Here is a 22,346-nt window from a genome sequence, read left to right on the forward strand (position 1 = left end):
TGGTGAAACCTCATCTCTACCAAAAATACAAATATATTAGCCAAGCTTGGTAGTGGGTGCCTGTAATTCCAAATCTGGAGGCCGAGGCAGAATTGCTTGAACCCAGGAGGCGGAGGTTGCAGTAAGCCGAGACCACGTCATTTCTCTCCAGCCTGGTAACAGTGCAATACTCCATCTCAAAAAAAAAAAATATATATATATATATATACACACACACCCACACATATATATGTATATATATACATATATAATATATATACATATAAAATATATATATACATATATATATGGCCCTTCCTGGCAGGCTCCTTGGGGCAGGGTTAGGAGACCCACCGGAACAGCGCCCCCCTCAGGCAGCAGCCTGTCCTCAGGGCTTGGGAGCTTCAGGATTTCACTGAGATGATGGGCGTGCTGCACGTTCCTCTTGGGGACTGGGGGGGGTCCTTCCTGGAGCATGACTCCCAAAAGGGGTCAGCTCTCCTTCACCAGAAACACAACTGCCAGTCAGCCCCTCACATCCAAGGTGCATAAGGCCCCTCCCCATGGAGCCTCTGCTAAGCGTCTCCAGCCTGGGAGGCAGGACCCAGGACACCAACTCGGCCCATCTATCCACTTGCTCGGTGAACCTAGGAGGTCCAGTCACCTCTCTGGGCCTCCGTTTCCCTATCTGTTAGGTGTTGAGTTAGCTGGTGCCCAAGGCCTCCTGAGCTGTCGCGGGCTCTGATTCCTAAAAGTCACCAACCCTGCTCAAAAGCCTGCAGTGGCTCCCTAGTGGCCTGGGAGTCAACTCCCACTCCTTCCTCCAGCAGACAAGGCCTCCACTGAGGTCACCAGGCCCCTGTCCACTCAACCCCCGGGAGGCTCCTCCGTAGCTTCCGGTCCTGCCTGTGCCTGGGTCATTCCTGCCTTGAGCCTGGCCTCCTGCTCTCTCCTCTGGTCCCCAACCCCTTCCCCTCCTCTCTTTCCCAGGGCCACCCGTGAAAAAGCCTAGGAGTTGCTCAGCCCTGGGTGTGAATCCAGCTCCACCTTTTCTGAGCTGTGTGGCCTTGGACAAGTCACCTCACCTCTTTGATCTTCGGCTTCATTCCAGAGGGGTTAGATGAGACAGTCATCTGAGTCCGTACCAGCACAGTGTGGAGTGCCAGGCCTGTGGGCACAGGCAGGTCTCTGAGAGGAGACTCGTAAAATGCCACTGGATTGAAGAGAGAGGGAAAGGGTGAAACCTAGGCCTGGTGCCTTCGAGACAGAGGTGGCAGCAGTGGGGACGGGGAGCAGCTCCCGGTGGCGTTTGCACGCCCATGTCCTGACTCAGGGTAAAGGGGAGTCGGCCACCTCCCCGGAGCAGCAGGGACAGAAGTGAACCAGACCCGGCCCTGCCCTTGGGGGAGGAGCCTGTGGTTCCAGGGAAGGCAGTGAGCAGTCCAGGCTCTCCGGGGGAGCCGAGGAAGGCAGACATGTCCCAGGGCACCTGAGCCATTGCAGGAGGGACAGAGGGGAGGGCTGAAGGAGGGGCGGGCAGGGAACAGTGGGCAGAGGGGTTCCCAGTGAGCCAGGCTGGGCAGCGCAAGGGTGAATGGGGCAGGGAGGGGCAGGGAACGTTCTGGACAGAGAGCAAGACCTGCAGAGAGTAGTCTTCACCCTGAGGGCAGCAGGCGTGTGTGAGGGTGGTGGGCTTTCTGGAATCGTCCAACTCCAGATCGTGCAGTGAGCTGGCAGAAGGTGCTAGGCAGGCTCGGCTCTGCAGGAGGTGGCCACGAGGAGGGGCTAGGCTGGGCAGGCAGTGGGGCCTTGCACCAGCAGAGGCTCCCTGGAGCTGCCGGAAACCCTTGATGCCTCAGTCCCCAGAGGCAGGAGGTCACCCAGACTTCCAGACTCACAAGATGGCCCTCACCTAGGCCCTGTTGGCCGCCTGCGGCACAGGCAGGGGCTGTCCCAGCATCCGTGACCATGGGTAACACATGAGAACAGGGAGCACTGATTTGCATGTGAAACACCCGAGTGTGTGCCACCCCTCAGTGTATGTGTGTGCACCACGTCTGGGTGTGCAGAGACCGTCCTGTCCACGCGTCCGGACAATGGAATTCATCACGCGACCAGCAGCAACTGTCACCGCCAGGCTGTCCTTTTCTTGGATTGAGACCATTCCCTGGGTTGCTGTCATTACAACCCCTGTGAGGCCAGCCCCTCCTACAGGAGGCCCTCCGGGATGGATCCTTGAGTTTTGGTGCCTTGAACTCCTCTTGTTCACAGGCAGCTCTGGGGTCTGATGCTGTTACCTGGCCCGGGAGTCCGGCCTCGAACTCACCCTCCCCGAGGCAGCCTGGAATGGGGCAGAGGGTCCCTCAGTGACACGGCGCAGCTTTCCTCTCATTGCTTTTCTTGATTCCCAAGGGCAACCCTGCTCCCAGGGGGAGGCCCGGTGGGCTGGCATCTTACAGCTTCCAAAGATGGGACGGTTCTCAGGGGAGGCCAGGTAGGCCTTGAGCTTGGGCCAAGCGCTGAGGTGTGCCACGTAGGCTGACAGCAGGGGGAGGGTGTCCCGACAGGCAGACACCCGTGTCACTGGTAGAGGGTTGGGACTGCAAGCCTCTTTTGTTTTTTGGTTTTTTGGGACTGAGTCTCCCTCTGTCACCCAGGCTGGAGTGCAGTGGTGCGATCTCGGCTCACTGCAACCTCTGCCTCCAGGGTTCAAGCAATTCTTCCACCTCAGCCTCCCGAGTAGCTGGGACTACAGCGGGGCCAGATTCACCCTGGCCCTACCCGCTCCGCCCCTGGCACTGGCCCAGGGAGCGGTCCCAGCGGCTTAGTGTGTGCCTTTGTCCTCCTGAAGGAGCTGGGGCTGTACCTCGCGTCGGGAAGTAGACGATGGTGTCACTGGGAGAGACAGACAGGCAGATGAAGGCGGAGCTGGGCGAACCTCCAGCAGACCGGGTTAGGGTGATGACTCAGCCTGGCCCTGCCCTCGACCCGGTCCAGACCCTACCATCTGCAGGCAGGGAAGTGGAAGCGCAGCAGGAAGTGGGGGGGGGGCGCACCCAGAGACCTTCTACTCACTGTTTGGCCCCACCCCCACAGCCCTCCCAGCCCCACCCCAGGAATGCACCAAGTCCGGGAGCAGGTCAGGGTGAGGAGGCGTGGGCGTGATGAGGGCAGGGTCAGGCAAGGCTCAGCCTGCCCATCTGCATGGATATACCCTGCCTGCAGGCGGTGGCTTTGCAAGAGGCACCCACACCTAACGACCACCACACATTGACACATCCCCATGCCCAGCCCCAAACCACACAGACAGCCAGGACTGAGGACCTCGCACATTCCTGGGTCCCCAGCACCAGTGGACTGTAGGTGCTTAAAAAATCCTTTTTTATTTTTTTTTGGAGACTGAATCTCACTCTGTCTCCCAGGCTGGAGTGCAGTGAAGCCATCTCGCTCACTGCAACCTCTGCCTCCCTCGGGTTCAAGTGATTCTTCTGCCTCAGCCTGCCGAGTAGCTGGGACTACACATGTGCGCCATCACTCCTGGCTAAATTTTGTATTTTTAGTAGGACAGGGTTTCACCATATTGGCCAGGCTGGTCTCAAACTCCTGACCTAGTGATCTGCTCGCCTTGGCCTCCCAAAGTGCTGGGATTACAGGCATGAGCCACCACCCCCCGCCAAAAAAATGCTTATTGCGTGGATGAATGCAGTTCCAATAAATAGACATACCCATTTACACACCCTCTCTCTGTGGTGGTAATAACAAAAAACTCTTAGGGCCTGAATAATGGGTTGAGGGCTTTACATGTATTACAACTGTAAGGCTCATTTTCGTTTGATTGATTGATTGAGACAGAGTTTCACTCTGTCTCTAAGGCTGGAGTGCAGTGGTGCTATCTCGGCTCACTGCAACCTTTGCCTCCCAGGTTCAAGAGATTCTCCCAGGTTCAAGATCTCAGCCTCCCGAGTAGCTGGGATTACTACCACGCCCAGCTAATTTCAAATTTTTAGTAGAGACAGGGTTTCGCCATGTTGGCCAGGCTGGTCTCGAACTCCTGACCTCAGATGATCCATCCGCCTCAGCCTCCCAAAGTGCTGAGATTACAGGTGTGAGTCACCGTGCCCAGCTCATCTTCATTTTATAGAAGAGGAAACTGAGGAGGCACAGAGAGGCTAAATGACATGCCCAAGGTCACACAGATAGTGAACAGGATTTGAACCCAGGTCTGGCTCCAGGGGCCTGTGCTGTTCCACTCTCGTTCTTTCCTCTTTGAAACCTTGTAGTTGAGGAAAACCAGAATTTGTCATCTCAAAATACACCTCTTTGACATAAAATTATTCTTGAGCTGGAGGCAATGAAAGAGCAAACAGGCCAAGTGCCGTGGCTCACATCTGTAATCCCAACATTTTGGAAGGCTGAGGTGGGCGGATCACCTGAGGTCAGGAGTTCAAGACCAGCCTGGCCAACATGGCAAACCCCCATCTCTATTAGAAATATGAAAATTCACCAGGCATGGGGGTGGGTGCCTGTAATCCCAGCTACTTGGGAGGCTGAGGCAGGAGAATCGCTTGAATTGGGGAGATGGAGGTTGCAGTGAGCCAAGATCGAACCATTACACTCCAGTCTGGGTGACAAGAGTGAAACTCTGTCTCAAAAAAAACACATACATACATAAAATAAAACAAAAAATAAAAATACAAAAATTTGCCAGGTGTGGTGGTGAATGCCTGTAATCCCAGCTACTGAGGAGGCTGAGGCAGAGTTGCTTGAACCTGGGAGGCGGAGGTTACAGTGAGCTGAGATCGGGCCGCTACACTCCAGAGCGAGACTCCATCTCAAAGATGCAGCAGCAGGAAGAAACAGAAAGAGTGCTGCCTGTCCTTCTCCTCTCCTGCCTAAAGGCAGGATGTAAATTCTCCTTTATTGGAGACAACTCTAGATTCTCAGCCCCAAGGATTTGTTACCAGAGAAAACCCGAGTTCTTTCACCTGGCGAGTAAGAAACGACTTCATGGGAACGCAGGTTTAGATGAACAGGGGTTTTATTACTTGGCATAAGTAAGGAGAACTGAGAGGATTCTCCAAAGCAGCATCTCCCCACGGGAAAGGCACAGGAGGGTTTTATGGGGTGATGGATGTGGGGGGGCATGATGGCATGCAGAGGAGAGGTCCCAGTTGCACAGACGCAGTGAGTCATTATGCCAGTGTTCCCAGAAAAAGCAGTCCAGATCCAGATCCCAAGAGAGGGTTCTTGGATCTCTTGCAGGGAGGAATTCAAGGTGAGTGGCAGAGCGCAGCGAGAAGAGCGAGCTTACTGAAAGCCAGTCCATTACAGAGTAGGGCGTCTTCAAAAAGCGAGAGGGAAGATGCACCATCTTTGTTTTAAGTTCTCATACGGGGCTCTCATCTATGTAAAGACTCAACTGAATTGTGCCTCTGTGTGGGTAGGCTGACAGCATGACAAACTCTATTATTTTATTGATTTAAAGAAAACCATCCTTGACATTTTAATGTGTGAGTGCATCAAAGCATAACCATAATTATCTCGAAAGCATATGTTGTCATGGGTACTGGGACGTCTGGACTTTCTGTGGCTGCAGCAATGTGTCCTTGCAGGCAGTACCAACTGGTTTCCTTAGCTGTAAGCATCTTAGAACCATGGGTTGTGACTGGCGTGGAATGTACCTTGCTAGTTTTAAGACGGACTTGATTTTTTTTTTTTTTTTGAGTTGGAGCCTTTTTTTTGAGATGGTCTGTTATCAGGCTGGAGTGCATGGGCGCAATCTCAGCTCACTGCAACCTCTGCCTCCCGGGATCAAGTGATTCTCCTGCCTCAGACTCCCAAGCAGCTGGGACTACAGGCACCTGCCACCACACCCGGCTAATTTTTTGTATTTTAGTAGAGACGGGATTTCACCATGTTGGCCAGGATGGTCTCAATCTCCTGACCTCATGATCTGCACACCTCAGCCTCCCAAAGTGCTGGGATTACAGGTGTGAGCCACTGCGCCCGGCCAAGATGGATTTGATTTGAAAATGGTGTCACTCTGGCTGTCCCAGGCTCCTGCTTCCCTAGCAGTCCCCCTACCTACTTATGAGAGAACCCTTAATCTAAATGAGAGAAGAGTGAAGATGGCCCATAGCAACTTCATGCTGATGGGGGGTTTTGATCTTTGGAACAGGATTCTCTCATAAGGGTTTGCAGTTGGCCTCTAGGGAGCCAGGGGAGGTCCTCATTCAGGTGGACCCCCTAGTACTGGAGGTGGAAAAGTCTCTGGATGCCTGATTTACAAGGCCTAAAGGCAGGGTGTGTTTACTTCCCAGCTCAGAAGATGGAATGGGTTGGAAGCCTTGTGCAGCATCATGTTTATGTGGAACGGCCGTAATCTATTAACAGAAGACATGAACTTTACCAAGGGGTTAAACAAGAAAGGGCCGAAGATGAGTAATAACGAGATAAGCTACCCAAGGCTCTAGGAAGGGCAAAAACCAGTGAGATTCTGGAGGGCAAATTTAATGACTGACCAGGTAGCTGGGATGGTGCCTTGGTTATATTTACGCAACCAGGCAGCTTGTTCATATGTCTTCTGTGTATCTTCTATTGTGCTCGCTTAGGCACCATATATATCTTCTATCTGACCTGAGGTGTTCACATAAGTGCAGGAGGTTTTTTAATTTATTATTATTATTATTTGAGACGGAGTTTCCCTCTGCCTCCTGGGTTCAAGCAATTTTCCTGCCTCAGCCTCCCAAGTAGCTGGGATCACAGGTGTGTGCCACCATGTCTGGCTAATTTTGTATATTTAGTAGAGACAGGGCTTCACCATGTTGGTCAGGCTGATCTTGAACTCCTGCCCTCAAGTTACCCACCTGCCTTGGCCTCCCAAAGTGCTGGGATTACAGGCGTGGTGGTGGGCACCTATAATCCCAGCTACTCGGGAGCTGAGGCAGAAGAATCGCTTGAACCTTGAAGGCAGAGGTTGTAGTGAGCCGAGATCGTGCCACTGCAGTCCAGCCTTGGCAGCAGAGCAAGACTCCATCTCTAAATAAATAAATAAACAAAATACCAAGATGGACGTGGTTTAAAAATGGTGTCACCCTGGCTCTCCTAGGCTCCCTAACATCAGCACCTGGGCCGCGTGTTATGGTCATGAAGCAGTAGCTCCTTCCAGGCTGGAGACTTTAGCATGATCATGGGGAAAGTTCACTTTCTATAAGTTGCTGGGGTCTGTCAGAAGCTGCTTCCAACCAACAAGGTGACCACTTTCCACAAAGGGTTTGGGGGAAAACAGGCTGCAGGACAGGAAGCTATAAAACAGGCAATTACGCAAGTTGATAAAATTCCTATTTTATGGGAAATTATATAAATTCCTATAAAACTACAGGAGGCCCTCCTTGTCTGCTGAAGGAATTTGCAGATAAACCTCCCTCCATTAGTTTCTTGCCATAGATTTACCTTCCAACAGCAATCGCTCTTGGAAGCCCAGAGCTGCTTTATTTTTCTTGTCATTTCTCTAAAATGTAATGTTCTTTGTTGAAGATACTATGTGAGTGAAATCTCATCACTGCTTGGACTGACTTTTCACTGAGATTTCTCCTGTGTGATTGTTGGTTTTTCTTTTGTTCTTCTATTACAGGGGTCCATTCCAACTAACAACTCAAGAATGTTGAGGAAAAGATGATCTTTTCTCCCCCACAGAGTCTGCAAACCATTTCTTGACTGAGTGTGAAGGCGAATGCAGAGATGGGCGGAGCCTCCTGGACCTGGGAGGGCTGTGTCCCACCTGTTGGAGCCCAGTGCTGCCTCATTGCAAGCTCAGCTGGCCCCCAGTCCAGGTCTCCTCCTGGCTGCCCCTCCCTCAGAGGGCTCAGAGCCATAGGAGGGACGGAGGTGTCCTTCCCAGGTGCAGAACTGCCCACCCAAAGCATGGGAAAAAAATCAAAACATGGCCCTGATCGGGCACCTCCTACACGGAGCGCTCGCCGTTGGGCGCGCTTCCCCTCCTCCTCATTTGAGCTCCCGGCTGCCTAGGCCTGGGGGAGGGGAAGTGGTGCCAGGGCTGGGATCTCATCCCTGACTCACAGCTGGAGGAACATCTGCCCAGCATGTAGCAGCTTACAAAGAGCTTTCATAGAAATGATCTCATTTCATCTCCACACAACCTGGGAGGGAGGGAGTCACGTTCCCATTACACAGATGAGGACACCAAGGCTCAGAGGAACCCGCTGTGGCCTGGAGCACCTGCTCCTCCTTTGTGCAGAAGCATCACAGGTCTGAGAGTGTGGGAGGACACTTCGTTGTCCAGCGGACTGCCCCCCTCCCGCCACCGGGCGGGCTGAACGTCCAGATGGCTTGCTCCCACGATGTTGCGATGTTCCACGCTGGTACACTTACCCACAGGCCTCTGGCTCCACGGGCCCTCCCTGTGGTCTAGCTCTGTGGCTACCCTGGAGCCACCTCCTCTTCCTCCCAGAAGCACAGCTTTTCCCAGTCTATCCCCCACCTCCACTGCATGTGCACTTCAGCGCCTGTCTTTCTGGTGGGTTCTAAAGTGTATATAAACAGCTTTTGTTTTGTTTTGAGACCAGGACTTGCACTGTCACCAGGCTGGAGTTCAGTGGCACAATCTTGGCTCACTGCAGCCTCGATCTCCTGGGCTCAAGCGATCCTCCCACGGCAGCCTCCCGAGTAGCTGGGGCTACGAGCACATGTCACCATGCCCAGCTAATTTTTGTGTTTTTAGTAGAGACGGGGTTTCAGCATGTTGCCCAGGCTGGTCTTGAACTCCTAAGCTCAAATGATCCGCCCACCCTGGCCTTCCAAAGTGCTGGGATTACAGGCGTGAATCACCGTGTCCAGCCTAAACAGCTTTATTGTTATATAAGATTCACCCTTACAAAGCCTAGATTCTGTGGTTTTTCATAAATTTAGTGTTGTGCACTCATCACCCTATCTAATTCCAGAACATGTTCATCGGGCCAAAAAGATCCCCCATGCCCATTAGCAGTCCCTCCGTCCCTCCTCCCCCCAGCCCCTCGCAACCACTAATCCACTTTCTGTCACTATGGATTTGCCTATGCTGGACATTTCATGTAAACGAAGTCACACAGTATTTGTCCTTTTGTGTCTGTATTTGTCACTTAGCATACCGTTTTCAAGGTTCGTCTATGCAGTGCAGAAGTCAGCACTTCACTTCTTTTTATGGCCAAGTAACGTTCCACTGCAGTGATGGACTGCCTTTGTTTACTCATTCATACTTTGCGTTTTTTGTGTGTGGGTTTTTTGTTTTGTTTTGTTTCGTTTTTTTGATACGGAGTCTTGCTCTGTCACCCAGGCTGGAGTTCAGTGACGTGATCTCCGCTCACTGCAACCTCTACCTCCTGGGTTCAAGCAATTCTCCTGCCTCAGCCTCCCGAGTAGCTGGGACTACAGGTGCATGCCACCACGCCTGGCTAATTTTTGTAATTTTAGTAGAGATGGGATTTCACCATGTTGACCGGGCTGTCTCGAACCTCTGACCTCAGTCTCCCAGGTGTGAGTCTCCGCGCCCGGCCTTTACTCATTCATAGTTGATGGACATTTAGGTTGTTCACCTTTGGGTCTACTATGAATGACGCTTTTATGAACATTTCTGTAGAAGGTTTTGTGTGAACTTGTAGCAGTTTTTGTTTTAGTTTGCTTTGGTTTTTTGGAGACAGGGTCTTGCTCTGTCACTCAGGCTGGAGTACAGCTCCTGAGTAGCTGGGACTACAGAGGTACTCATCGCTGTGCCCGGCTAATTTTTAAATTTATTGTAAAGACAGGGTCTCCCTTTATTGCCCAAGCTGGCATTGAACTCCTGGCCTCAAGTGATCCTCCTGCCTTGGCCTCCCAAAGTACTGAGACCACAGGCATGAGCCAAACTTATGTTTGCCTGGCCCCAAACTTATGTTTTCAATTCCCTTGACTGATATACCTAGGAGTGGAATTGCTGGGTCATGTGATAACTCATTTTGAGGAATTGCCAAAGTCCTTTCCAAAGTGGCTGCACCATTTTATAATCCCATCAGCAGAGTCTGAGCGTTCCAGTGTCTCCACATCCTGACCCAGGGTGGTTAGCGTCCGTCTTTTTTACATTAATTATCCTGGTGGTTATGAAGTAGCATCTCAACATGGTTCTGTTTGAGGTGCTTACCAGGTACCAAGCTCTAGGTTCGACTTGTGGGGAAGACAGGTGAGAAGAAGCCCTCATCTTTGCCATTAGAGGAATCACAGTTAAGAGCGGAAGGAGACAGACACAAGTCTTCATTAATGCATTGATTAGTATGTGCCAGGCAATGAATCAGCTAGACACCAAGAGAGACACCAAAGTAGGCAGGATGTAGTCCGTACCCTAATGAACTCTTGTAATGAAGAATATAGGACCCTTGCCAGGAGCCATGGCTCATGCCTGTAATCCGAACAGTTTGGGAGGCCATGGCAGGAGGATCGCTTGAGGCCAGGAATTCAAGACTAGCCTGGGCAGCATAGCAAGATGTCATCTCTGCAATAAATACAAAAAAATATGGCTGGCCATGGTGCCACATGCCTGTAGTGCCAGCTACTCAAAAGGCTGAGAGAAAGATTGCTTGAGCCCAGGAGGTCAAGGCTGTAGTAAGCCATTAGCCATGACTGTGCCACCGTACTGAAGCCTGGGCGACAGAGATCCTGTCTCAAAACACACGTGTGCACGCACACACACACACACACACACACACACACAAACCTTCACCAGCAGTCCATCCTCCCAGCAGTCTATCTACTTCCATCTATCTCTCTATCCATCTAAAGCCTCATCTACCCAGTCATCCATCCATCCATCCACCAAACATTCAACAGCAGTCCATCAAGATATTCACCTATCCATTTATCCACCCATTCATCCAACTACCCATTTACCCAGGCAATCATTGGCCACCTGTCTATCCATCCATCTTCCATTCATCCATCTATCTATCCAACCGTCTACCCAACAAACTATCTATGCAACCATCCATCCATTTACCAACCATTGCATCACCAGCCCATCAAATCACCTACCCATCCTTCCAGCCAGCCGCCCACCCACCTGTCCATCCATCCAACTTCTCATCCACCAACCCAACTATCCATCCTCCTGTCCAGCGATCTGTCCATTTACATACCAGTTCATCAGATTCCACCCATCCACCCAACCATCCATTTTACCCAAACAACCATCCTTCTACCCATCCATCCCTCTGTCTACCCATTATTCAAACCCCTGATCCGCCCATCCTGGACATTGCAGCCAGAACCCCAGCTTGAGTAAGACACAGTGGGCAAGATGAGGGCACCAAGACGAATGCTCCAGGATGCTGCTCATTGAACACAAGCCGGGGGGGATTTCGAAGCCAGGCTTTCGCCTCCACTTAGACACAAGGCCTTTGCACCCCGATTGAAAACTCTTTACCCCTATACTCTGAGCAGTTACAGACCCCACTGTTTTGGACGATACTTTGGGACACACGTTTCTCACCAGTCCCCACTTTTGAAGATGGTTATTTAGACATGGAATCATTCATCACATGCAGTGCCCACTATGTTCTGCACCTTCCTGTGTGCCAGGAACCTGCCAGGTCCTGCCATCTAATTTCCACAATGGCACTGGGAGGCAGATGCTAGGTCAGCCTCCACTTTTCAGATAAGGAAACAGGCTCAAGGAGGTGATACACCTTTCCCAGGGTGACACCGTGTGTGCATGGGCGAACCCAGGTCTGCCGGCCCTTTCTACGGCCTTGCAGAGGAGAATTCCTGTCTCCGAGGAGTGTTTTCAGAGACCTTACTGTCTGGGAGGCAGTAACAGGGTGTTCCTGCTCTCCATGTGGAGAGGTAGAGCTGAAGGACCTGAAGGCTGAGGCAACGGGAATGATCACAACCAGCCTTTCCACTCACCGCTCAACCCCGGCCTGTCCTCACACGTGGAGGCTTTCCTCTGCCTGTGTGGCTATCCCCTCCCTGTGCTCAGCCATTCCCATCATCCTCTGCTCTTGGCTAGCATGTCAGTTTCATTTGTTTGTTTGTTTGTTTTTTGTTTTGAGACAAAAGTCTCATTCTGTCATCCAGGCTGGAGAGCAGTGGTGCGATCTCGGCTCACTGCAACCTTTGCCTCCCAGGTGCAAGTGATTCTCATGCCTCAGCCTCCCGAGTAGCTGGAATTACAGACATGCCCCAGACACGCCAGCTAATTTTTGTATTTGTAGTAGAGACAGCTTTTCGCCATGTTGGCCAGGCTGGTCTCAAACTCCTGACCTCAAACGGAGTTTTGGCATCCCACAGTGCTGGGATTACAGGCATGAGCCACCTCGCCTGGCCGAGGCCTCCCTCCTGACACCTGTCGGCCCTTCCTGCACCTCCCCAGCCCTTGTCATTCTGGTTTGCTGGGTGTTCATCTCCCAGCAAATGAAGGATTCCAGGAGGCAAGGACTGGTTCCAGCGCCCAGGAAGGCACAGAGCATGTGCTGGACAAACATTTGCTGCAGATTCAGCCTCTCTAAAATTTTCTCTGACCTCCTGCCACCCATACCCTCTCCAGAGGCCACTAACTCTTTCCTGCCTCCAAAGGGTCTCCGTCCAACACGCCCTGCCAGGTTCCAGCTCCTGGGGCACTCCAAGTTCAAGGCTGATCCCTGCCAGGGACACTGGCTCTCACCCAGGGCCAGGTAAGGTTAAACGTGAACATGCAATGCCTACAGCGTTGCCTTCTCCCTCACCTCCTCCATGAAGCCTCCCTGATGGCTGGGCCAATGACCAAAAGCACTTGGAGACTGTCTGGTGGCTCTTTTCCTGCTTAGATGTGCTTGAGAGTGGGCTTCTCTGGGCAGACGGGGCCTGTGACATAGCCCCAGCAGCTGACCCAGCCAGCCTCAGCTATTTGCTGAGGGAATACATGAGTGGATGGCTGCGTGCGGCCGAAAGAAGCCAGAGCTACCAGCTCAGGTGGCAGCACCTGGTAGGATCTAGTTCCCTTGGACAAAGGCCAGTGTGGGGGGCAGGTGAATAAATCATGAGGCGCCTGGAATGGAGCTGGGGTAGGACAATGACCTCATTCTGGGAGTTGAAGAGCAGGCAGCTGGGTGGTGAGTGGGCTGAGGGCATGGCAAGGAAGCCTGGGAGGGCAGAAGGGGCTGCCTGGCCCACCCTCACCCCTTTTCCTTGAGAAGCAAGAGACTGAAGGTCAGCAGGACCAGGTGGAGGTCCTGGCAGGAGGCAGGGAGGTGGGCAGTGCAGAGGGACCCTGAGGAGGAGGAAGAGAGGGAGGGGGAGCACAGAGGGACCCTGGGGAGGAGGAAGAGAGGGAGGGGGAGCACAGAGGGACCCTGAGGAGGAAGAGAGGGAAGGGGGAGCACAGAGGGACCCTGGGGAGGAGGGAGAGAGGGAGGGGGAGCACAGAGGGACCCTGAGGAGGAGGAAGAGAGGGAGGGGGAGCACAGAGGGACCCTGGGGAGGAGGGAGAGAGGGAGGGGGAGCACAGAGGGACCCTGGGGAAGAGGGAGAGAGGGAGGGGGAGCACAGAGGGACCCTGAGGAGGAGGAAGAGGGGGGGGAGCACAGAGGAACCCTGGGGAGGAGGAAGAGAGGGAAGGGGAGCACAGAGGGACCCTGAGGAGGAGGAAGAGAGGGAAGGGGGAGCACAGAGGGACCCTGGGGGGGAGGGAGAGATGGAGGGGGAGCACAGAGGGACCCTGAGGAGGAGGAAGAGAGGGAAGGGGGAGCACAGAGGGACCCTGAGGAGGAGGAAGAGAGGGAAGGGGGAGCACAGAGGGACCCTGGGGAGGAGGGAGGGGGAGAGCACAGTGGGACCCTGACGAGGAGGAAGAGAGGGAAGGGGAGCACAGAGGGACCCTGAGGAGGAGGAAGAGAGGGAGGGGAAGCAAGAGAGGGAGGGGGAGCACAGAGGGACCCTGAGGAGGAGGAAGAGAGGCAAGGGGGAGCACAGAGGGACGCTGGGGAGGAGGGAGAAAGGGAAGAGGGAGCACAGAGGGACCCTGGGGAGGAGGGAGAGAGGGAGGGGGAGCACAGAGGGGCCCTGGGGAGGAAGGAGAGAGGGAGGGGGAGCACAGAGGGACCCTGGGGAGGAGAGACAGAGGGAAGGGGAGCACGGAGGGACCTGGGGAGGAGAGAGAGAGGGAGGGGGGAACACAGAGGGACCCTGGGGAGGAGAAAGAGAGGGAGGGGGAGCACAGAGGGACCTGGGGAGGAGAAAGAGAGGGAGGGGGAGCACAGAGGGACCTGGGGAGGAGAGAGAGAGAGGGAGGGGGAGCACAGAGGGACCTGGGGAGGAGAAAGAGAGGGAGGGGGGAGCACAGAGGGACCTGGGGAGGAGAGAGAGAGGGAGGAGGAGCACAGAGGGACCTGGGGAGTAGAAAGAGAGGGAGGGGGAGCACAGAGGGACCCTGGGGAGGAGGGGGGGGAGCAAAGTGGGACCCTGAGGAGGAGGAAGAAAGGGAAGGGGGAGCACAGAGGGACCCTGGGGAGGAGGGAGGGGGGAGCACAGTGGGACCCTGAAGAGGAGGAAGAGAGGGAAGGGGGAGCACAGAGGGACCCTGGGGAGGAGGAAGAGAGGGAAGGGGGAGCACAGAGGGACCCTGAGGAGGAGGAAGAGAGGGAAGGGGGAGCACAGAGGGACCCTGGGGGGGAGGGAGAGAGGGAGGGGGAGCACAGAGGGACCCTGGGGAGGAGGGAGAGAGGGAAGGGGGAGCACAGAGGGACCCTGGGGAGGAGGGAGGGGGGAGCACAGTGGGACCCTGAGGAGGAGGAAGAGAGGGAAGGGGGAGCACAGAGGGACCCTGGGAAGGAGAGAGAAAGGAAGGGGGAGCACAGAGGGACCCTGGGGAGGAGGAAGAGAGGGAAGGGGGAGCACAGAGGGACTCTGGGGAGGAGGGAGAGAGGGAGGGGGAGCACAGAGGGACCCTGAGGAGGAGGAAGAGAGGGAAGGGGGAGCACAGAGGGACTCTGGGGAGGAGGGAGAGAGGGAAGGGGAGCACAGAGGGACCCTGAGGAGGAGGAAGAGAGGGAAGGGGAGCACAGAGGGACTCTGGGGAGGAGGGAGAGAGGGAGGGGGAGCACAGAGGGACCTGGGGAAGAGAAAGAGAGGGAGGGGGGAGCACAGAGGGACCCTGGGGAGGAGGGAGGGAGGGAGGTGGCCAGCACAGAGGTACCCTGGGGCTCTGGGCTGGGGAAGTGGGAGAGGCCTTTCCAGAATTCTGGAGCTCTCCTGGGAACAGGATGGTGGGGAGACTAGGAAGAGCAGAGCAGAAGGATAGACAGAAAGATGGACCAATGCGAGAAAGGGCCTTGGGACAACATGGGGAAGGAGCCAGCAGAGAGATGGGCTGGGTGGGTCAGAGATGGCAGAGACACCGCTGGACCCAGACAGAGACACAGCGGCAGGCAGAGGGGATGGAGACGGGGCTGCAGGTGAAGCAGACACAGAGACAGAGGGGCAGAAAGGGGTAAGGGTGAGATGGAAACTGAGCAAGGAAAGTGTGTGGGATAATGGGCAGGGGGGTCGTGAGCCAGAGAGATGGAGGCCGAACGCTGCGGGGAGGAGGCCGAAGGCAGGCGGGAGGGCCACCCGCCAGGGCCGCAAGGACCATCAGGAGGAGCCCTCGGCACAGTCTGTGGCCAGCATGAGGCTTCACCAGGCTGGCAGGGCCGCGCGAGGGGCCACATGGAGCCAGGGAGGATATGAGACTCTGGGGACACAGGGATCTCCCAGCTTGTGGAGGAAGGGACGGAAAGAAGAAAAGCAGGGACCCGGGCCACACCTGCGGCCACCCACCAGGCCACTCTCCCACAGGACTGGGAAGGCCAGACAGGGACAGTGTCCCCCAGCCAGGAGGAGGTGCCACGCCCTCGTCTCCATGGCCCAGCCCCAGGGCCCAACAGATGGCAGCCTCCCCACGGGGGACCCCAGCCCCTCCAGGGGCACTCCAGAAACCAGCCAGGCCCTTGGCAGCCCAGCAGCTACCCGGCGACGGGCGCTCCTCCAGGAGCTCGAGGCCCAGGTGCAGGCAGCCTATGGGCAGGTAATGCGGGCAGGGGGTGAGGGGACCAGAAGCGAACAGCAGGGACCGCACACCCCAACTGGGGGCCCCAGAGGACAGACCCAGGACTCAGTCTAGGGAGGGGACCTGGAGGCACAGGCCAACTGGGGGGGTCTCTCAGGTCGGCAGGTCTGGGGTGGCTCCCCTTCCCCACCTCTGCTCACGCCGAGACCTGCTGCTGCCCACAGCACCAAGTCGGTTCCCTTCTGCTCCTCACCCAAGGGCAGGGCACCAGTCCAGGCAGGGGGTGCCAAGGGCAAGCAAGTGAGGAGCCCAGGGCACAGCTGGGGTCCTGCAGGGAGAGGCAGGGGCTTCCTGGGCTGGGCCGAGTGGCTGCCTCCCTCTGGGAGGCAGTGTGGGAGGGTCTGCGTGTCTATACCAACCAGAATCTGTGCCATTCGGAGGGCCCAGCCCACCCTGGCACACTGCGGGCCTGCCTCCCTCCTCCTGGGACCCAGGCCCTGCTTCCGAAGACATTAAATCTCCACTGATTGGGAGAGATTAGAGGCAGGAGTAGGGGGAGGTGCTGGAGAAGGGGTGTCTGGAAGACCCTCGGGAGGCAGTCTCGGGAGGCTGCACTCTCCAGGGGGCCTTGGGCTCAAGTGGCCCCCCTCAGCAGCGGAGACGCTCAAAGATAATCCCGGATTAGGACCCAAGCCCCGGGCCCAGGTCCCCCGCCTGCCCACCCGCCCCTGATCTTCCCCACAAAACCCCGGGAAAATCCCCGGCAGTACTCCAGGCTCTCACTGGGAGCAGCTGGGGGCTGGCAGGAGTCCGAGGGCAGCAGCATCCGCCGAGGCCCAGCCCAGGCCAACCCCGGGGTTCCAGGCCTGGCATGGTTCAGAGCCCATGGGGAACTGTGCCAAGCGGCCCCGGCACCAGGGGCCTAAGGTAGGAGGGGTCAGGGGAGAAGCCCAGGCCAGGAGGCCAGGATGGACCCTGAGGGTCAGAAGGGATGGGCAGAGCCCTGTGAGGGCCGGGCAGGGTTGGGGGCTGCCCACTGCCCCAGGTGGAGATTTTTTTCTGGAAGCCATAGCCTCTGACATCCTGATCTTGGCTTCCACAGACCGCTGGGTCTCCCATGCCAGGCTCACCAGGTCCCCCAGCTGCCCGCCCAGCTGCCCCGTCCCAGCTGCAGATCCCACTCCCTGCTAGCCAGCCTCCATCTGGGAGACAGAGCTGGGCACAAGGTCCTGCTCTGCCGCTGGCTTTCTCAGTGGCCTTGGCCAAGTCCCTTGCCTTTTCTGGTCCTCACCTTGCCCAATAGAACAGTTAGAGGAGAGACTCTTTCAACCTGAAGTGTTCATGGGTGAGGGTCCTCTGCCCTCCAGCCCCTCCTCTACTGTCCCGTGATGGGCTCCAAAGACAGGAGCGGCTGGGGAGAGGAGCGGGGAGGGCTGGCAGGCCCGGAGCTCAGAGGCCACTGCCCCGGCTCACACCCAGCTCTGCTGCAGGACCCCTGGCAGTGGCTCGGCTCCCCATCAAGGGGCTCCTGCCCCAGCCCCAGCTCCAGCCCCAAGGAGCAGAGGGGCCCCGGGCCGGGCGTCCAGGGCTACTCGGTGCTCAACAGTCTGGTGGGGCCTGCCTGCATCTTCCTGCGGCCCAGCATCGCCGCCACCCAACTCGTATGTACGGCCACCCGCCCACCAGCCCGCCTGCCCTTGCCCCTCGCTTTGCCTCTCCTGGAGCTGGGGGGAAGAGGATTGAGTGGGGACATCAGAGCAAAGGCACACAGATCTGGGGTGGGGGTGCAGAGAGGGGAGAGAGCGATGACTCCAGAAACGGAAGAGAGATCAGCAGTGACACTGAGGCTGGCGGGGCCATGTCTGAGGTTCTGCCCAAATCCCAGATCCACCACAGCAAAGGGAGCCCCTGCCCCAGAAGAGGGTGACGGAGTAGGTGGGGATGGCCCAAGGAGCCACCTGGGCAGCAGCAGGGAAGGGGGCACCCGGTCGCCCAAGCCAGTGAGCAGGACTGGGTGGGAACCAGGGCTGAGCAGTCAGATAGACACAGGCCCTACATGTGCGTGTTGGGGGCAGGGTTGGGTAGGGAGCCCCCTGAAAAGCAAGAAGGAAGGGTGTGGCCATCAGGAGCAGGGAATTTCTAACCCCTCTGTGCCCCTTCAGGACCGGGAGCTGCGGCCCGAGGAGATTGAAGGTAAAGGGTTAGAGAAAGAACTGGTTCCCTGGAGGGGAGGTGGGCATGGGGTGGGGACGCGGGGTGGGGGGGCGTCAGGTGGGGGCCTGTGTTTCCAGGAGGAAGTAGGAGCAGGAATGCTTCAGGGGACCAGTTCAGGGAAATGGGACAAGACTGAGCAGGGAGGGGATGACAGACCCCACCCAGTGGTCAGTTCCTTGGTCTCACTGACCAGGCAGGTGACAGGGCCCCATTTGTTCATTCAGCTGACACTTTCAGGTGCTCACTGTGCGCCTGGCCCTGGCTGAGCGCTGGAAACATGGCCCGCGAGATAGATCCGGCCCATGCCCTCTGGAGACCAGCGTCAGTTAGTCAGCTACAAGGACAAATGGTGCACGTGCTCTCCAGGAAAGGAGCGAAAGGCCGGGGGAGGCCACACGTAGAGGGCCAGCTTCCTTTAGTAGGTGACACAGAACCAGAAAGGAAGGGGGAGAGTGAGGAAATCTCCAAAAGGTCAGCATTTGTTTCCCCCACTTTCTTTTTCTTCTGTTTTGAAAACTTTCACTGCTGTATCCCTGGTGCCTAGAGCAGAGCTTGGCACATGGTAGATGCTCCTCAAGTATCTGCTGAAAGAAGTAACAGGAACAGCACATGCTAAGGCCCTGAGGCAGCAAAGAGAATCTGATGTTCAGAAGGAGAGATGACTGGACCAAGGGAGAAGAGTAGGCTGGTCCAGGCCAGGGTCTGGGGGATGCGGGGAAGGACTGACCCCACTCTGCCTGGTAGAGCTGCAGGTCGCCTTCCAGGAGTTTGACCGAGACCGCGACGGCTACATTGGCTGCCGGGAGCTGGGGGCCTGTATGCGGACCCTGGGCTACATGCCCACCGAGATGGAGCTCATCGAGATCTCACAGCAAATCAGTATGTGCCTCAAACCTGTCCCTATCCCCAGTCCTCCAGATACCCCAGCAAGACCCAGGAAGCCAAGCAGTCCAAGCACAGAGGTGGCTGCACAGGCTGTCCCCAGAGCCCACGACCTGGGTCATTCTCAAGGCAGGCTTTGCCTCTGGAGAATCTCACCAGCCTCTAGGAGGCGGGCATGGCAAGGACTGAGACCCTCATTTTGCAGATGAGGAAACTGAATGGTCAAGTGACTTGTCTTAAGGTCACATAGCAAGTTCCTTGGAGCCAGGACGTGAACCCAGCTGAACTCTTCAGGAAAATCAAGGAAAGCTCCAAGAAGTTTTTACTGAGATGGAGTCTTGCTCTGTTGCTGAGGCTGGAGTGCAATGGTGTGATCTCAGCTCACTGCAACTTCCGCCTCCCGGGTTCAAGCAATTCCCCTGCCTTGGCCTCCTGAGTAGCTAGGATTACAGGTGCCCACCACCACTGTTGGCTAATTTTTGTATTTTTAGTAGAGACGGGGTCTTGCCATCTTGTCCAGGCTGGTCTCGAACTCCTGACCTCAGGTGATCCACCCGCCTCAGCTTCCCAAAGTGCAGGGATTACAGGCCTAAGCCCCCGCCTCCGCCGAAGAAGTTTTGAGAGTGGTTTTCCTTTCACTTTTGGCCAAATTTGTGCCTTGTTTGGAGGGCGATTTCCATTGGGAAATACAGATGACCCAGGCTTTGGGCACAGAGAGAGGGAAGGATCCATTCACAAAGGGAGGGCAGAGGGCAGAGGAGGGTGGGGCAGGGGTCTCTGATGCCCTGGGTTGGGACCCCCAGGTGGCGGGAAAGTGGACTTTGAAGACTTCGTGGAGCTGATGGGCCCCAAGCTGCTGGCAGAGACGGCAGACATGATCGGCGTCCGGGAGCTTCGGGACGCCTTCCGGGAGGTGCGGCCACTGGGGCTGAGGGCGGGCGGGGCTGCGTGTCTGCCGAGAGTGAGGGGCTGAGCGGGTGAATGACTGTCAGTGACCCGACACCACGACCAACGCCGCCACAGTTTGACACCAACGGGGACGGCTGCATCAGCGTGGGCGAGCTCCGGGTGGCCCTCAAGGCCCTGCTAGGGGAGCGCCTCAGCCAGCGGGAGGTGGACGAGATCCTCCAGGACGTGGACCTCAATGGGGACGGCCTGGTCGACTTCGAAGGTACCAGATGCCACACTTAGCAACACACCCTGGAGGGCTCCTCCAGATAAGAAACCGCACAGCAAGCGCCAGCACTGTGCACCAGACCCTGTGCCACACACCCCTATGTCCTCTCCTAGTTAACCATCACAGAGAACCCAAGAGGAAGGAACTGTCATCCCCATAGGCAGAAGAAAGTCCACTCTCAGGAAAGCCTAGGCACTTAGCAAAAGCAAGTAGATGGAGCCAACATTTGAATCTGGGCAGCCTGATCCAGAACCCAGCTCTTCCTCTACGCTGCATTCCCATAAAGGGGAAAATGATTAAATAACAATAAGAAGCCAAGGAAAATTACTATGTGGAAATACATTCCCATAAGCAGAGTCCAAAGTTACTCCTGAGCTTCCTAGCAGTCAAAGCAAAAAGGAAAAGAAGTTTCGTTATAAGAGTTTGTTTGTTCTTTCCCCCATGAGACAAAGCCCCCTCTTCCTGGCCCTGGGGCCTATTCCCTATCAGATCCAGGGGTGCCCTTGAAGACCCTCCCCCTCAACCACACTCCCATCTGCCCCAAGGCCTAGTGCAGTCCAGAGAGCAGACCCAAAACCTTGGTTTTGTCCTGGCAGAGTTTGTGCGAATGATGTCTCGCTGAGCCTGTACGGAAGCTGGAGGCAGCAGACAGGACTCAAGGACCACAGCCTCTGCCTGCTAGCACATCCCTCGAAGCCCGTCGCCTCCAGCAGGGATCCTCCTCTCCCCATCCCACCCGTGTGAACTGCCCTTGCCTGCCTCCACCCTGACCACAGCTCCTCCAATAAAGCCACCCGGCCTCATCTCTGTCTCTCTGACGATGAAGTTTCTCCAAGCCTGGAAGATGGCTTTTGCCTCTCACGTGCTCATCCTGGAGGCTCCAGTATTTGGCCCCCAAAATCAAGTCCTGGGGCTGTCCTCTTGGATCACAGCCCCTTCCATCATGGGTTCCGCAGAGGTGGGGACCCTCTCCTCTTCCTCTCTGGGTCCTGGACCCAGCCGAGAGCAAGCCAGGAAACATCCCTGGAAGTAAACAGAACCTTCTTGTCCGGAGCTCAGGCGTGTGTTGGCCTCCAGTTCCTGCCGCGTATCCTGAGAACAGCTCCTGCCAGCTCTGTGATTACATTCGAGCATGGAGAAAGTGCCTTGGGAAGACTCTTCCCAAGCGTGATCTCACTGCTGCAGCAGCCTTGGAGGCACACTGCTCAGCGCTCCCTTCAAGAACGTGCAGTTCCACTCAGAGGAGTGAGTGACAGCAGAAGGGCCCAGCCGCTGGCCCCTTCAGGAGACACCGCAGCTTTTGGGCTGACGCCTCACTCCTCCAGGGACCACCCAACGCCACTGGCTGAGCACAGTGTGGGGAACCAGGACCTGGACACTTCTGCCTGACACGAGGCCCCTCTAAGAGGCCATGTTTGCTCTGAGCTTCCCTTTGGGACAGCCAAGGCAGACAGATCTGCGTGGAACCAGAGGCTGGCCTGCTGGGTCCTGCTTCCTCCCCTGTGACCCTCCTTCCTAACTGCATCTCAGCACCCGCCTCCTGGAGGACCCTGGACACTTGTAGCATACCCCAGTCTTCAGGACCCCATTTTCCAGATTGAAGAAATTGACAGGCTGAGTGCCCTCATCCATTCCTGCTGCTATAACAAAATACCTCAGACTGGTATTTTATAAACCAAGCTCACAGTTATGTAGGCTGGAGAGTCCAAGGTCAAGGTGCGGGCAGTTGGGTGTCTGGAGAGGGCCAGGTCTCTGCTTCCAAGACAGTGCCTCGAGCTGCTTCCTCCAGAGGGCGCCTCGAGTAGCAGAAAGGCAGGAAGGGCAGGAGGGTCCGGCTACTCCCTTATCCCAATGCCACCCCCAGTCCTTCTATAAGGCACTAATCCCATCTGTAAGGGCAGAGCCCTCGAGGCCTGATCATCTTCTGAAGGTCCCACCCCTTACCGTCCTTGCACTGGGTACTGAGTTTCAACATGCATTTCAGACGGGACACAAACATCCAGGCCACGGCACAAGGGCAGAGTGCAGGGCTCATGCATGCAATACCAG

General features: G+C 56.0%; 1 protein-coding gene across 2 annotated transcripts; it reads left to right on the forward strand.

Annotated features, from left to right (window-relative positions):
- The first annotated feature begins 16,789 nt into the window (after positions 1 to 16,789).
- On the forward strand, positions 16,790 to 21,138 carry CABP2 (calcium binding protein 2). 2 transcript variants are annotated; one of them, XM_012453021.2, is made up of 7 exons: positions 16,790 to 16,951; positions 17,515 to 17,689; positions 18,187 to 18,217; positions 18,983 to 19,117; positions 19,924 to 20,033; positions 20,144 to 20,291; positions 20,894 to 21,138. In XM_012453021.2, exons 1-7 carry the CDS (start codon positions 16,896 to 16,898, stop codon positions 20,917 to 20,919), a joined length of 681 nt encoding a protein of 226 aa, XP_012308444.1. In that variant the 5' UTR covers positions 16,790 to 16,895; the 3' UTR covers positions 20,920 to 21,138. The 2 variants fall into 2 exon arrangements, with proteins under 2 accessions (XP_012308444.1, XP_012308445.1); XM_012453022.2 differs by having other exon boundaries at positions 17,515 to 17,685.
- Positions 21,139 to 22,346: the final 1,208 nt, after the last annotated feature.

This window comes from Aotus nancymaae, unplaced genomic scaffold (assembly GCF_030222135.1).
Source record: "Aotus nancymaae isolate 86718 unplaced genomic scaffold, 86718_ANA_hifiasm-v0.15.2.pri h1tg000059l, whole genome shotgun sequence".
Lineage (NCBI taxonomy): Eukaryota > Metazoa > Chordata > Mammalia > Primates > Aotidae > Aotus > Aotus nancymaae.